Source organism: Triturus cristatus, chromosome 4_1 (genome assembly GCF_964204655.1).
Source record: "Triturus cristatus chromosome 4_1, aTriCri1.1, whole genome shotgun sequence".
NCBI classification, from domain to species: domain Eukaryota; kingdom Metazoa; phylum Chordata; class Amphibia; order Caudata; family Salamandridae; genus Triturus; species Triturus cristatus.
The window spans coordinates 79,862,627-79,877,423 of NC_140585.1; the positions used below are offsets into that span (position 1 = coordinate 79,862,627).

A 14,797-nucleotide genomic window follows, 5' to 3' on the forward strand; every position below is an offset into this window, starting at 1 on the left:
GTCAAGGATCTGTGACCTATCTGGGCCATCAGGTGGGGAGTGGCCAGGTGGCCCCCCTCCGGTTAAAAGTGGACGCCATCCAGGCGTGGGAGCCCCCCGCCACCCAAACCGCTGTCCGGGCATTCCTGGGCCTCACAGGCTACTACCGACGCTTCATAAAGGATTACGGCAGCATTGTGGGCCCCCTTACGGAACTCACTTCAAAGAAACAACCCAAGGCGGTGCACTGGACGCCCCGCTGCCAGACCGCGTTTGATACTCTCAAGGCAGCCATGTGCGCTGCCCCTGTGCTACAGGCCCCCGACTACAGCAAGGAATTTGTAGTCCAGACCGATCCCTCGGAGTACGGGGTCGGGGCAGTCCTCTCCCAGCTGGACGCCAAGGGCCTCGACCGACCGGTGGCCTTTATCAGCCGCCGACTGCTGCCGCGAGAACAGAGGTGGAGCACCATCGAGCGGGAGGCCTTCGCTGTGGTATGGGCTCTCAAGAAGCTCCGGCCCTACCTTTTCGGTACCCACTTCAGGGTCCAGACTGACCACCGGCCCTTGCGGTGGCTCATGCAAATGCGGGGCGAGAACCCCAAGCTGTTACGCTGGTCCATCTCGCTACAAGGGATGGACTTCACTGTTGAACACCGGCCCGGCAACGACCACGCCAATGCTGACGGCCTGTCCCGATTCTCGGCGAGGAGAACCCCCAAGAAGATGGGTGACTCTCCCTGTCTTCAGCTGGGGGGGACGCGTGTGGGAGCCGGCCTCGTGGCGTGGTCCTGTTTCCCCGCGCTAAGCCGCACGAGGTCCCATGCACATCGGGGCTCCTCCATCTTGGATTGCACGTCACTCCACGTGACCACCTGTATGACCCTGCTCTACCCGGCCTCGGTCCCAGCGAGGCCCGACATCGAGACGCCAACCCCTGGCTCGGGGGATACCACGTGAGCCCTTCCCACTCTCGGCGGAGGGCAGTATCGATGGGACCCCCTACCGTCTCTCCACACCTGGGTGTGATCACCCCACAGCTCTCTGGGGCCTGGCGCCTCTCCTGCTGGGCGTCTGGCCGCCCCCTACCCGTCCTCTCCGCCCCCTCCGGGCGCACGGGTCCGGGCATCAAAGGGCTCCCGTCCTATATCTGGGGCGACCCGACAACAGGGCAGTAGTTGTATCCTGGAGTCGAGAGCCCTGCTGATCGGATCGCGGCTGACCCCACGAAGAAGACTCACCCGGAACCACCCCTCGAGCCCTGCTGACGACGTCGCGGCTCCACCGTGCTTAAAGACCTTCACGAACCCTTGGGGCCCTGCTGACGCTGTCGCGGCCCGACCTTGTTGAACCTTACCACCGGAGCCCAGCTGACCTCGTCGCGGCTCGACCGAAGCGGACCTACCACCAGAGCCCTGCTGACCGTGTCGCGGCTCGACCTAAGCGGAACTACCATCCGAGCCCAGCTGATGACGTCGCGGCTCTCCACGTCCGAGCCGCTCTGAGACCAGCATCCAAGGTCTGGTGCAGAGCCCTCCCGTGCCTGGCTGGCACTAAGACTGTCCCGCTACCCTATCCTCTTGAACGAACACTGAGACTCTGACAGGATCCCTCGATCCCTCTGTAAATATTGCCCGTATTACTGCTGATAAAGAATCTAATCTCGCAACTACTATTGAGTCCTGTGTGGTGGTGTTACTGGGCCTAGTACGATCATAGGAGAAAGACCTCCCCGAGGAGGCTTCTCAGCGGCGCTCGGCTATAACTTTGCGGTAGGAAGGTGCCGGAATAGTCTCCCCGACTACCCGGCGGGCCTCCCTCCAACAAAGGACCCCTGAGGCGCAGGTCTATTCATGACATGGCATAAACAGGGCCCCTGAGGCACAGCTCTATCCATGACATGGCATACACAGGACCCCTGAGGCGCAGCTCTATTCATGACATGGCATAAACAGGGCCCCTGAGGCAGAGCTCTATCCAAGACATGGGATAAACAGGACCCCAGAGGCACAGCTCTATCCATGACATGGCATAAACAGGACCCCTGAGGCACAGCTCTATTCATGACATGGCATAAACAGGGCCCCTGAGGCGCAGCTCTATAAATGACATGGCATAAACAGGACCCCTGAGGCGCAGCTCTATCCATGACAAGGCATAAACAGGACCCCTGAGACGCAGCTTTATTCATGACATGGCATAAACCCGACCCCTGAGGAGCAGCTCTATCCATGGCATGGCATAAACAGGACCCCTGAGGCGCAGGTCTATTCATGACATGGTATAAACAGGGCCCCTGAGGCACAGCTCTATCCATGACTTGGCATAAACAAGGTCACTGAGGCACAGCTCTATCCATGACATGGCATAAACAAGGTCTCTGAGGCACAGCTCTATCCATGACATGGCATAAACAGGACCCTCTGGAGCACAGATCTATCCATGACTTGGCATAAACAGGACCCTCTGGAGCACAGCTCTATTGGTGACATGGCATAAATAGGACCCCTGTGGCACAGCTCTATCCATGACATGGCATAAATAGGACTCCTGGGATGCAGCTCTTTCCATGACATGGCATAAACAGGACCCCTGAGGCGCAGCTCTATTCATGACATGGCATAAACAGCGCCCCTGAGGCACAGCTCTATCCATGACATGGCATAAACAGGACCCTCTGGAGCACAGCTCTATCCATGACTTGGCATAAACAGGACCCCTGAGGCACAGCTCTATTTATGACATGGCATAAACAGGACACCTGAGGCACAGCTCTGCCAATGATTGATATATACAGGAGCAGTTGGATCACAGCTCGCACATCCATCAGAGCTCCTTGGTGAAGTTTTTGGCAGCCCACGTGGGAGTCAGAGGTTGAGGTTTGTTTTTCAAGGAATGAATCTGTTGAATGCTTTTGACAGACATGCCTTACATTTCGGAGTGGCCTTTGCCGAGCAGCCCAAGTCTCAGCTGCAAAACTAGAGCTGGCCTCAATAGTTTCCATAGTGCAGTCTTCTCGAGCACAAGCTTGTTATTCTGGGATGTAGCAGCATTTCTGTACCGTGATGTTGAATGGATTCATATAAAAACATAATGTCTAAGGTGGCACTCGCACATTTTATGAGGCCTTGTCTTCTCTCTATGTCTATAATTTTTTATGTCTGAATGTAAAATACACTCCCCACCTGAACTAAACATTGTATATACACCGTTTTTCACTTTAAGTAGCGTTCTCTTGTCTATTGGTCTCTCTAAGGTGCTCTGGCGCCCCCCTGTGGCACATTTTGTGAAAGACAAAACCGCAAAAAATAACAAGCTGTCACGCGCCTCTCCTTCTAACCTTCCTGTTAATAGGGTATGTACAGAGCCGCGGTGCCTGGTTTTGGTGTAGTGTCGTGGTAACTCAAAATATAAAAATAAAGACATTAATAAATGAATATTTCACTTTAGTTTAAGACCTCCATTGACATTTTACACAAACTGAGTCTGGCTCTGCTCATCCTCCTAATGTCAAAGGTTAGTCTTAACTCCCCCTCTGCCTCTCGTGTCCTCCGCAGTGGGCGGCCGCGTGGACTTCGAGGACTTTGTGGAGCTGATAGGACCGAAGATGCTGGCCGAGACGGCGCACATGGTGGGCGTGCGCGAGCTGAAGATTGCCTTCAAGCAGGTACTTACCGCAGCTCGTGGGCGTGTGTGGAGGGGGGAGGGGGTAGTTACATCTGGGGAAGGCAGACCGAGACAGAGAAGGAGAATAGGCAGACTCAGCGGGTGCAGTGATCTGTGCCATCACGCCCAGGGTCACCCCCCATGGAAAAGATGCCACATGTGTAAAGGCAGTATGGCGCCTCCTGCTGGCAGCACGTAAGGCAGCCACTTGGAATTGCCTTGTGCTGGGAGGAGGTGCAGAGTGAGCCGAGGAGCTGGCCTGAGGCTTAGATCTGACGTCCAGCAGACCAACCAGTGCCCGTGTTCACATGCAGACAGGGTTCAAGCGGCTCTGACTAGTGGCCCCACATTGACGTCACTGCAGCGGGTCAGGACTCATCCAGGGCCTGTAAAGAAATGATCACTACACCCCCATCTTGATGGAACTCCATTGGCTCCCACTGCCGGCTGACCACATCTTCAGCTCCAGCAGCATCCTTTGCAAGCTGCCACGACCAGCATCCGCACATATCTGACTGACAAGTTTCTCATCCCAAGTGGCTCTCAGCACACCATCAGAATGGAGGCAAAGAAGTGCAAAAAAGAAGGACAGAAGCCTTCGCCATCAATGCATCCAGGATGCAGAACAACATCTCTGTATCTGTCAGGGCTGCCCACACCTGCTCCATTGCACCTCCTTAAGAACACGACCTCAATGCAGTAACAGCTGCCCTCTCCCCCCAGAACCGAGCTGCCGCTCCAATCACGCGTTAACTGTATCTTTGGCTGTACAGTGCTCCACTGTCTCTTGGCTATGCTTGCGCTGTACAAATACCACATGCACACACATGTAAGCTAAAGAGGCAAATGTTACATAAAAGAGCAAATTCATAAAAGGATAAAAAGAAGGCTGTGAGAAGGAAAAAGAAGGAACGAGGAATCGACAATAGAAATGAATGAGGTGAGAAAGGAAGACAAGCGACATTTATTATAAGATGTAAACTATAATAACCATAACACTTTATAAAACTCACTGAAATTCACAACAAAGAGAAACTGAAAACAGGAACCATAAATATGTCTGACCTATTGTCCTACATTTACAGACTGAGATCGAAAGAAAGGGAGAAACAAGCAGACAGCAAAAGACATTGATAGAGGAGAACTGGAAAAGAGGTTCATGAAAGGGGTGATCGAACAAGGGGTGTCCATTGTAGGTCCAGGAAGGCTAGTTGCATGCCAGATTTACATACCAATCAATGGTTAACAGAATAAGTTCAATTGCTAAATTGTTGAAACTGCTGATAGGGTGGCTCAGTGAGTGAAATGCTGAGTGGTAGCACCTGCTCCATACTGCTAGTCATGAATTTAAATTCTGGCATGGCCAATTCTAACCTCCATCCTTCTAAGGTTCGCAAATTCAGCACCACAAAATGAGGTAATAGTAATACCTATTATTTGGATAATAGGAACAGAAGAAACACTGTTGTTCAGTTATTTATTTAGATGAATTGTATATACATGTATGTAATCTGGATAATCTGAAAGAATTGTCATGGATTTGATTCCCATGGGCCTACACTGGACAATCCCTAAGAAGGTAAAGAGGGAGATGAGGGAGAGAGATGATGGAGAAGGGGATGGAAATGAGAAGATTATTGTGTGGGAGAGAGAGTGATCGGTGGTAAGGATCAGGAAGGGAGGCCGTCCACTCTAGGACTCCAAGCTCTACGTGGGCCGTCATATGTCCGTGTTTCCCGCAGTTCGACATCGATGGTGACGGAGAGATCAGCACGCTGGAGCTGCAGGGCGCCACGCAAGCCTTCCTCGGGGAGCAGCTCAAGCTGAAGGAAGTGGAGGAGATGATCCAGGACGTAGACCTCAATGGAGATGGCCATGTGGACTTCGATGGTGAGAGCACAAGCGCCCAGTGCATAGGCGAAGCCACGGTAACAAACAAGCACGCACTCGCTCTCTGTGGATCCCACGTAAAGATATGGGACCAGGTGTACTAAGCAGGTTTATAGTCGCATATGCTCTGATTCTGCATTTGTGACCATGGAAATACTTTTTCAGATCTACTAATCCCATTTTAGGAGATTACAATGTTTTTCTGACTCCTGAAATGGGGCTGAGAATGCATACCGATTTGGTATTGGAAAGGGTGCTTTGTAGGCGTCCCCTCCAATTACCCAATCAGTAGGCTGTCAATGATTGACGACTGAAATCCAATCGCAAAACATTGAAAAGTTACCGAGATCTCAAAGGAGGTGGCGACCTTTTCCCCTCTGAGAAAGTAGCCAAACGTTTGTTGAAGACTTAGCAGTGGTCTACTGCCTACTTTTCAACAAATGTTCACCAAAAAGAAACCTTTGTAAAAAAAAAAATGCCATCACATACATGGTCAGCTGGCCACAGCAGGCCACCATTCCTGTGTTGGCCTCCAATAAGAGTTAGTGACAATTTACAACCTACCTCGTTAATATCCATGGGGTAGGTCGGATTAAGTCCATCTACGATTCTGATTTTTAAGAAACGATCTATTACTACAAAGGACTGCTCTTAAAGATCTTTATTGGACCCAAGGTATTGGAGGCTGGAATGATCTAAAGGGGTGTTGCAATGCGTCTAATACCAGGATTGTATTTAGTGTATGCATTTGTTTTTAATCTATTTATTAATGCATATGTGTACTTGTCAATTTAAATCTGCAATTTAAATTATTATTTATAACCAATTTATGAAATGGATTGATTAATCAATCCTTTTTTTCTTGAAAATAATGAAATTATTTTTTAAATAAATAAGATATTGGTTGCAATTTGTGACCTCTACTATATGACCAAATGGCCACGCATCTGGCCATAGTCTGCAAAAATATTATTTGGCTTTGCAAAAACATAGAACGACAAAAACGTCAATTTACCAAAATACATCCACACAAAAATTTCATCCAACATTCAGCCAAATGCTCTTGTCACAAATATTAAGACTGAGCAAATGTGCTATTAAAACCCAAGTGCTACCACACTCGGTGGCAAATGCTTTCTTGTGGGATAGGGTGCAGGCTGAATTTTTTCTTGGAAATAAATATGTACGGTTGGGATTTTTCTTTCTTGCTTTTCCTTGAAAGTCTTAAAATTAGGATTTTTCTCAATTTAGTAGTAGTAAAGTTAGGACTCCTAACTTTAGCACTCCTAAATGCCTTCTGTGAATACCGAAAGCCTTAAAATTAGGATTTTTCTCAGTTTAGTAGTAGTAAAGTTAGGACTCCTAGCTTTAGGACTCCTAAATGCCTTCTGTGAATACCGAAAGCCTTAAAATTAGGATTTTTCTCAGTTTAGTAGTAGTAAAGTTAGGAGTCCTAACTTTAGGACTCCTAAACTTAGAAAAATCCTAATTTTAAGACTTTCAGTATTCACAGAAGGTATTTAGGAGTCCAAAAGTTAGGACTCCTAACTTCTGTGAATACCGAAATGAGTAAGTGTCTTCTGTGAATACCAAAATGAGTACGTGCCTTCTGTGAATACCAAAATGGTAGTAAGTTTAGGATTTTGTCCTAAGTTATTTCTGTGAATCGGGCCCCTCATGTGCACAGGAACACCCACCAATCATAACACATCCGGATGGGAACGGGAAATTCTTGTTACCTCGACTGCATGGATTTTAAACAGGGGGGCCCAGTGGACGCCCTCCCCAGCAAGGGTCCAAGGACCTAGGAACTTTCAAGTTCAAATGGAAAGTGTCTGCAAATCATCCATAAATATAATATGCAAACTGTGTCAAGGCCACAGTATTCTGCTGTTGCCTCCCATCAGTTCATACGGCACAAGGTACCAATTTAAAATGTCTTCATATTTCTGCAATACATTTTTGTTAATAATATATGGGTGACAACACATGCGATCACCTCTTAGGTAGATGAGACGACACCTGACAGATTTCAAATGTCCGCAGTCTTTCTCCAAGGTAGGTTTCTACACATAACAAGCTCCATACAGCACAGTCCCACCACCCTCATCTTGAATGTACCTCCTAGAACCTCACATACATAAAATTAAGCCCGCCATCCTTACGATTTTCAAGTTATTGACAGACCTAGGATATAGCGAGACAAAAAACTCAAATATTACGTGGAAAAACCTGAAGAACGGTTGGAGTCCTGGCCCAATGGGATATCCCAAAGGATTTAATAAAGTTCATCTTGAGTGACCCGAATATCAAATGTGAACAAGACGTAGATATACTTTACAAAAGAACAATAGATAAAGCAACAATATTTGAATATGCAATCCACAAGTATTTTATCGCAAATCTATCTACCCTAAAATGTATCTAAATGCAAAACATATTGTTGACATTAAATAAGGTTTTATTTGTAAATCATTTCCTGACTATAAGCTCCATCATCCCTATGAAACTATTATAAAAACATATGTAGCCTTTCTTCGTTGTGCTGGCCACTGGGCATCTCAATCTTAAATCGGTCTTACATTTTGATCTCCTCTTCGTTCGTTCTGATGCTAAGTTAATAAACAAACTGCTCGAAGAAGGGCCTGGTGATGATGCTTTAAAAATGAAAGAGCTACTGCATAATTCACATTTGACCTTTCATGGCTTGGATATGCTTGAAAGCCCATATGTTTAGGGGATTTATCGTACTTCCAATATAGTCAAATTCAAATTAGCTTTATTCGATTTAAAAATAAATAAATCATAAAAGCACAATTAAAATACACAATCAATTATGTTACAGCATAAACTCAATGTATACATAATAAACAAATAAGTGTTACATAGTTTTTATCTTTACATTGTATTCCTTTTCCCTAATTACACTTTTTAAAAATAAGGCGATACCCCTCATAGTCATTCCATTTTCCAGAGATTGTAGCTTCAAGTAAGCTATTCTACATTGTCTTGAACCCATACTTTTCAGGATTGGTATTAAGAACCTTTTCCTGGGTATAGTGTATAAAATTTACAAAATAGGATGGTATGCATAGTAGATTGGTTTGAGATGTCATCACACGGGCAAGGAAGTAGATTTCCTCGACCAATCATTAACTCCTGGAAAGGTAATCAATCTATGGAAGGTCCCAAAACGAGAGCGAGTTAAAAGCATGCGATCGAAGCTTCCCTGCGCTTGAGCCAGATAAGGTTGTGTGCCTGGACATATTAACATCATTTGGTTGTCCATGACAGTTCTTTTTTCTCTTTCTTTGAGACATCTCTTATTCTCTATGTGGGTCAGACATTCTATTTTTAAAGTCTTTCTTGAAGTAGATACCATACTCTCCGGTGCCTCAAAAAATTCAGGGTGACCAATTTCATTAGCCATTTCTTTAATATAACCAAGCCGGGGTATGGTAGCAGCCCTGTCAAGTTTTAAACAATCCATGATGACATCGCGATTAAAACTGGTCTCATTTGAAACCTAGACCTTGTCCCAAAGTAAAATGGGGTTAATTCTAATCATATCAGTAATAAAAGGCAAACCAAGTTCAGAGTGACAGATAAAGTTAGCAGTTGAGCTTGGTACTGCTAACAAGTAATGCATAAATGCATTCTCACAATGTTGTAGATATTGCACATCCGCAAATCCCCATATGCCTGCCCCGTACATAGCTGTTGAAAGGCATTTGGATTTGTAGATAGCTAATAACTCAGGGACAGGTCTGCAACCTCATTTCCTGGCGAAATTGATCACCGCACCTATAGCTCTAGAAAACATTAATTTTCTTTCCTGAATAGCAGCAGACCAAACCCTGTACGATCAAAATTTATCCCCAAATAGGAGAATTTATCAGTGCATTTGATTTTTTTATTATTAATAAAAATATCAATTTTTTTTGTCATTTTTTCCCCACATTTCATTGTATAAGTCTTACTGATATACACATTTAGACCCCTTTCTTGCATACAATTAACAAAGTTAGTAACAGTTGCAACCCTATTTGCGTCCGCGTCATTATGACCGTGTCTTCAGCTAGAGTAAACTTGGAACTGGAGTATTTTTAATAATAGGATAGTCCTGGCGGTGTTCAATCAAATATTGGCCAAGACTATTCATATATCATGAGAAAAGAAATGGAGCAAGTACACAGCCTTGCCTCACTCCTTTTCTCATTGGAAATTTAGCTGAACCCTCCCCCTGCCTCCCAAAACGCACCCTAGCCCCTGCATCCCTATACAATTCCCTTATAAATAAAAGTAAAGGTGGGTCAACTCCCATCCCTGTAAGAACACTCCATAGCTTTTCATGTTTTTCGCAGTCAAATGCAGAACTATGGTGTACGAATGACAAAAAAAGTTTTCCCTCCTTCGCTAGTGTGTATTTGCTTATAATCAGGCTTAAATTCAGTCCTTGCTCGATTGTGCTGAGACCCGCTCGGAACCCATATTGCAGATTGGATAGGACTCCTGTCTCATCCGCCCATAATTGTAACTTGTTTAAAATTACCCTCCCTACCACTTTCAGGAGGGAGTTTAGCAGGGAAATTGGACGATAGCACATTGGTTCATTTCTGTCTCCCTTTTTAAATGTAGGGATCACTATTGTGTCGGACCATGAAGGAATAAAACCGTGTCGGCAGCATCTGACTAAACCATTAGTTAAAAGTGGGGCCCACAGCTCGATGTTGGTTTTGTACACATCCACAGGAACGCCATCCGGCCCGGTTGCTTTACCCGCTGCACTCTCGTTTATTGAAGAAGAGAAACAAGGGAACCCTACTCACTTGGAGCCTGGGCAGTAAATCTAGAAAGAAAACAATGGCTCCTATGGAAAAATCTTTTAACAACTATTTGATACAAACAGGCACAATGGCAATATAAAAGGTTCAGATTGATGTCAGAAAGAAACTTTGCTATACATATCAGACAAAACAATGCATGATAATATTCTTTTATATTTTTAAATAAGCAACAGATAAACAGTGTATAAATACACAATTAATTACAATAACAAACTTAACAATTCATCATATAAAAAAGATCATAAAAAGGTGTCCCAGTGAGAAAGTGATTGAACCTAAACTAAAAGTGACATTTACTGTGACATATATACAAGGTTTCAATTATTAAACATAAGAGCGACCATCTGGAATAAAGCAATATAATTCACAACACTTCTTAGTCATAGGTGTTGTATAATGATTCGCCCTTGTCTATTGTCGACGACGTTTCAACCCTATATGGGATGTAGGGTCTCTTCAGGACCTTAAGATGTAGGGACACCTAAAAGGGGAATGGAATAATACCATCAAAACCAGGTACTTAGTAGAAAGATGGTATGAGCCAAAACTACTAGTTAGGGTGTACCTGAATGGTTGGATGCACCGCCTGATGCGGAAAGATTAGTGACACCGTGAGTCTAGTGAAATAAAAGGAACTCACAGGGTACCCGTCCAGGTGCTGTAAAAAGAATACATATACAGGTATCAATATTGAAAAAAGGGGAAGAAAAGGCTTGCCTGAGTGCCGAGATGATGGTTGCAGAAGCAGAAATAACTTACCCCTTATGAGGGTGATGTCAGGCAGTGAGATCGGGGAACTATTGTGGAGTCTCCGTTGTGTTCATAGATGTAAATAATCGGATGTAGTAAACCAAGGAGCGTGTGGTAGCGCTCTGTTGGCGGGGAAGTTGGAGGACTTTGTATAGTAAAAGTACCCAAAATGCATGATAGTGCCTCTTATTACGCACCTATTTGGTTATACGCTGAAAGAAAATACAACCAAACATTACTATAGGGTATTAAATTATACCTTTATGGAGTGGTGTGTAAGTTATAGGTACGGTCAATACCTGTCATACGGTGATTATGTAGACTCGAGTGCCCGCTGGTGAGTAGAACAGAAGAGCGTCCGTCTCTCTGCGTGGTACGATGACAGTGAGCAATGGCAGGGATGCGGTATTTCAAAGTGAGTCGCTGCCAGAATGCAATGCGACAGACCAAACTAAGGAGCGCAAAACAAGGATCCAATCAACGTATCTGCGTGCCGTAACTAAGCAACCGGATACGTTGCAGAAAGTCTGCGTGTCACCCAGAAGCGGGGATGTAAATTGGAATAGTTATGTGTAGAGTGCCAGTATAATCGCAAATAACCATCGATAGGCACTATGAAGTGTCTACCCATTGGCAATAGTAAGAACATGATGGACCCGTCTTAGTATTCGATTCTGCACTGGGGTTTTCCACCCCCATTGCAAATGGCACTATGTCCTTGGGACTAGTTTCAATCTCGCCTACAAGATCATTAATGTTTTATTAGTGTCCACACCCTCAATTAAATGGTCTAAATTCCAGCTACGGTCTTTTCCAGTGCTAAAGGAAACCCTTTGGCCACAAGTCTGATCTTGTGTGGTATCACTAAGGGATAGAAGGTTTTCCGGTCTACTTTGACCATCCCCTCTCGTATGCTTTACACTCGGTCAATCTATATCTTCAAGTCTGGTTAGCAGATCGAAGCGATTATGCAGCGGGACATTACAAGAGCTCATTGTGTCAGCAGAAAAGTCCCTTACTTGGGTTTTAAAGTGGTTCATAGCTGGTGGTGATAGAAAAAGCCTAGGGGTAAGACATTAATTTCAGTATGATTAATATGTACATTCCCTACCCTTGTAAAAATGGCATGAACTAACCAAGGGTCACTAAGAGTCAAAACAATACAATCGCCCTGAAAGGTTTTACGACCAATTCCCACCCAGGTGACCCGTCTAACCATTTTTAATTTTGCAAAAAGTGCACCTGTAAGACCAGTTTTTTCCGCCTAGCCAAGAAAGAGTTTTATTTCGAAGAGCCCCCCACGTTTCATGCGCTGATGTATGCGGGGAAGGAACATTGGCTGGGATCACTATCTATGGTGCAACAGCAGGTGGTAAATCAAGGTGGTAATATCCTACATTCTATGAGGATTCCGTGCTCCCAGTTGAATGTCCCCCTATTCTACTGTTTACTCCTTTCTTATCTATTATAGACTTGTTAGTGTCAACTTGCGGCTTATTATGGGAGGGTGTTGGTCTATGTGTAGCCGGTTTTGCCGTGCTTAACATGGAGTTTAACACCGGGGTTCTACGCGAGCAGTGCTGAGAGAAGGATTCCCTGCGTGTAGTATTGAAAGCGAACTGAGAGGATGGCTAATATTAGATTGTACATTCTCATCACCAGTGGTAGCCCTGTTATCACCTCTTAGGCGTCCCTCTATAACATCCACTCTTTCTATTATTTTCCCCAGAGCACCAACCACATAATTATACAAATCATCAATTTTCCTTGTAATTTTACCAATTTCGGAAGTTTGGCCCTCAATTCGCATATTCACAGTGGGTCTCCCTAAACCAACAGACCTTCTACCTTCACCCATCTTTAACTGTTTACCAACATTTTTCTTTTTCTTACTTGAGTTCACAGGATGGTTTTGACCTTGTACACCCTCATATGACTCTGGGTTTTTCTAACGTTTCGAGGGCGGTTGAGGATCATACTCTGGGTCACTCAGATATATATGTGCTCTGCTATCTCCTGTATGCGCCCATTCTGAGCGGCCTGAGCAGCTTGCTCATCAACTACTACGATAGAAGATATATTAGGAGAGCTAACTCGGGTATTACTTGCAGCCAGCGGGCCCCTCCTGCCTTGAGTAAGGGTCTCTTCAACTGAGTGTATTTGTTCCTCAATAGCCCCCATAGCACCAGTCTGATAGGTCATCAGGGATTGTTGTGCTCCCGCTCCTGGGATAATGGTAGATATAGTGCCTGCCTTCCTTTTACCCATAGTTATCCTATGTTCCAGCAAACAAAAGAAGACAAAGTCCCGAATACAGAACAGTAAGAAGGAAATGTCAATTCAACCTTAGGGAGGTGGCCCGGCCCGGCCCGGCCTCTTGCGGTCGATGACGGGCTAAGACGGGCCCGGGCACGCCCCACACACGTCCCACACTGCGGGATGCGCAGGCGTCCTTTGTGACTCTTTGACTCTGCTTCCCAGCTGTCGGTGGTCAAACGGCTCTTCCCACTCCGGTCACAGCTCCTCACGCTCCATTCGAGCCAGGGAGTTCAGCAAAGTTCTGCGCAAAATCGCGGCAAGGTTAAGGGCAAGGGAGAACGTGCAGTCAGCTAGAAGCAGGGTTTTCCAAATGAAAGAAACAAACAGACGCGTCCCCAATATAGTCTATTTTTTGCATGGGGGACAAATAAGGACATCTATGACATATTCTGACAGACATTTTAGAAAAGCTAACAGTATTTATGGAACAGCACAAAATATACTCTGCTACTCCAGCAATCCTTTCCTGATGGCCTATGTCTGAAGCGGATGGTTCTTGCAAAGATATCTCGTAAGAAATCTGTGGTGTGTCTCCCAAACCAGATCATGTAATCTGCTGAGCACATTGAAGGAATCTGCGGTGTGTCTCCCAAGCCAGATCATGTAATCTGCTGAGCACATTGAAGGAATCTGCGGTGTGTCTCCCAAGCCAGATCATGTAATCTGCTGAGCACATTGAAGGAATCTGCGGTGTGTCTCCCAAGCCAGATCATGTAATCTGCTGAGCACATTGAAGGAATCTGTGGTGTGTCTCCCAAACCAGATCATTTAATCTGCTGAGCACATTCAAGGAATCTGTGGTTTGTCTCTCAAGCCAGATCGTGTAATCTGCTGAGCACATTGAAGGAATCTGCGGTGTGTCTCCCAAGCCAGATCATGTAATCTGCTGAGCACATTGAAGGAATCTGTGGTGTGTCTCCCAGGCCAGATCATGTAATCTGCTGAGCACACTGAAGGAATCTGTGGTGTGTCTCCCAAGCCCGATCATGTAATCTGCTGAGCACATTCAAGGAATCTGCGGTGTGTCTCCCAAGCCAGATCATTTAATCTGCTGAGCACATAGAAGGAATCTGTGGTGTGTCTCCCAGGCCAGATCATGTAATCTGCTGAGCACACTGAAGGAATCTGCGGTGTGTCTCCCAAGCCAGATCATGTAATCTGCTGAGCACATTGAAGGAATCTGCGGTGTGTCTCCAAGCCAGATCATGTAATCTGCTGAGCACATAGAAGGAATCTGCGGTGTGTCTCCCAAGCCAGATCATGTAATCTGCTGAGCACAGTGAAGGAATCTGCGGTGTGTCTCCCAAGACAGATCATGTAATCTGCTGAGCACATTGAAGGAATCTG

General features: G+C 45.6%; 1 protein-coding gene across 2 annotated transcripts in view; it reads left to right on the forward strand.

The window, feature by feature from the left end:
- LOC146839579 (calcium-binding protein 2-like) overlaps positions 1–14,797 on the forward strand; it is a 130,031-nt gene that overhangs the window by 39,652 nt on the left and 75,582 nt on the right. For both annotated transcript variants that reach the window (XM_085651648.1, XM_085651647.1), the window contains 2 exons: positions 3,536–3,645; positions 5,387–5,534. In XM_085651648.1, coding sequence (XP_085507774.1) covers positions 3,536–3,645; positions 5,387–5,534 — 258 coding nt within the window. The remainder of the gene's footprint in view (positions 1–3,535; positions 3,646–5,386; positions 5,535–14,797) is intronic.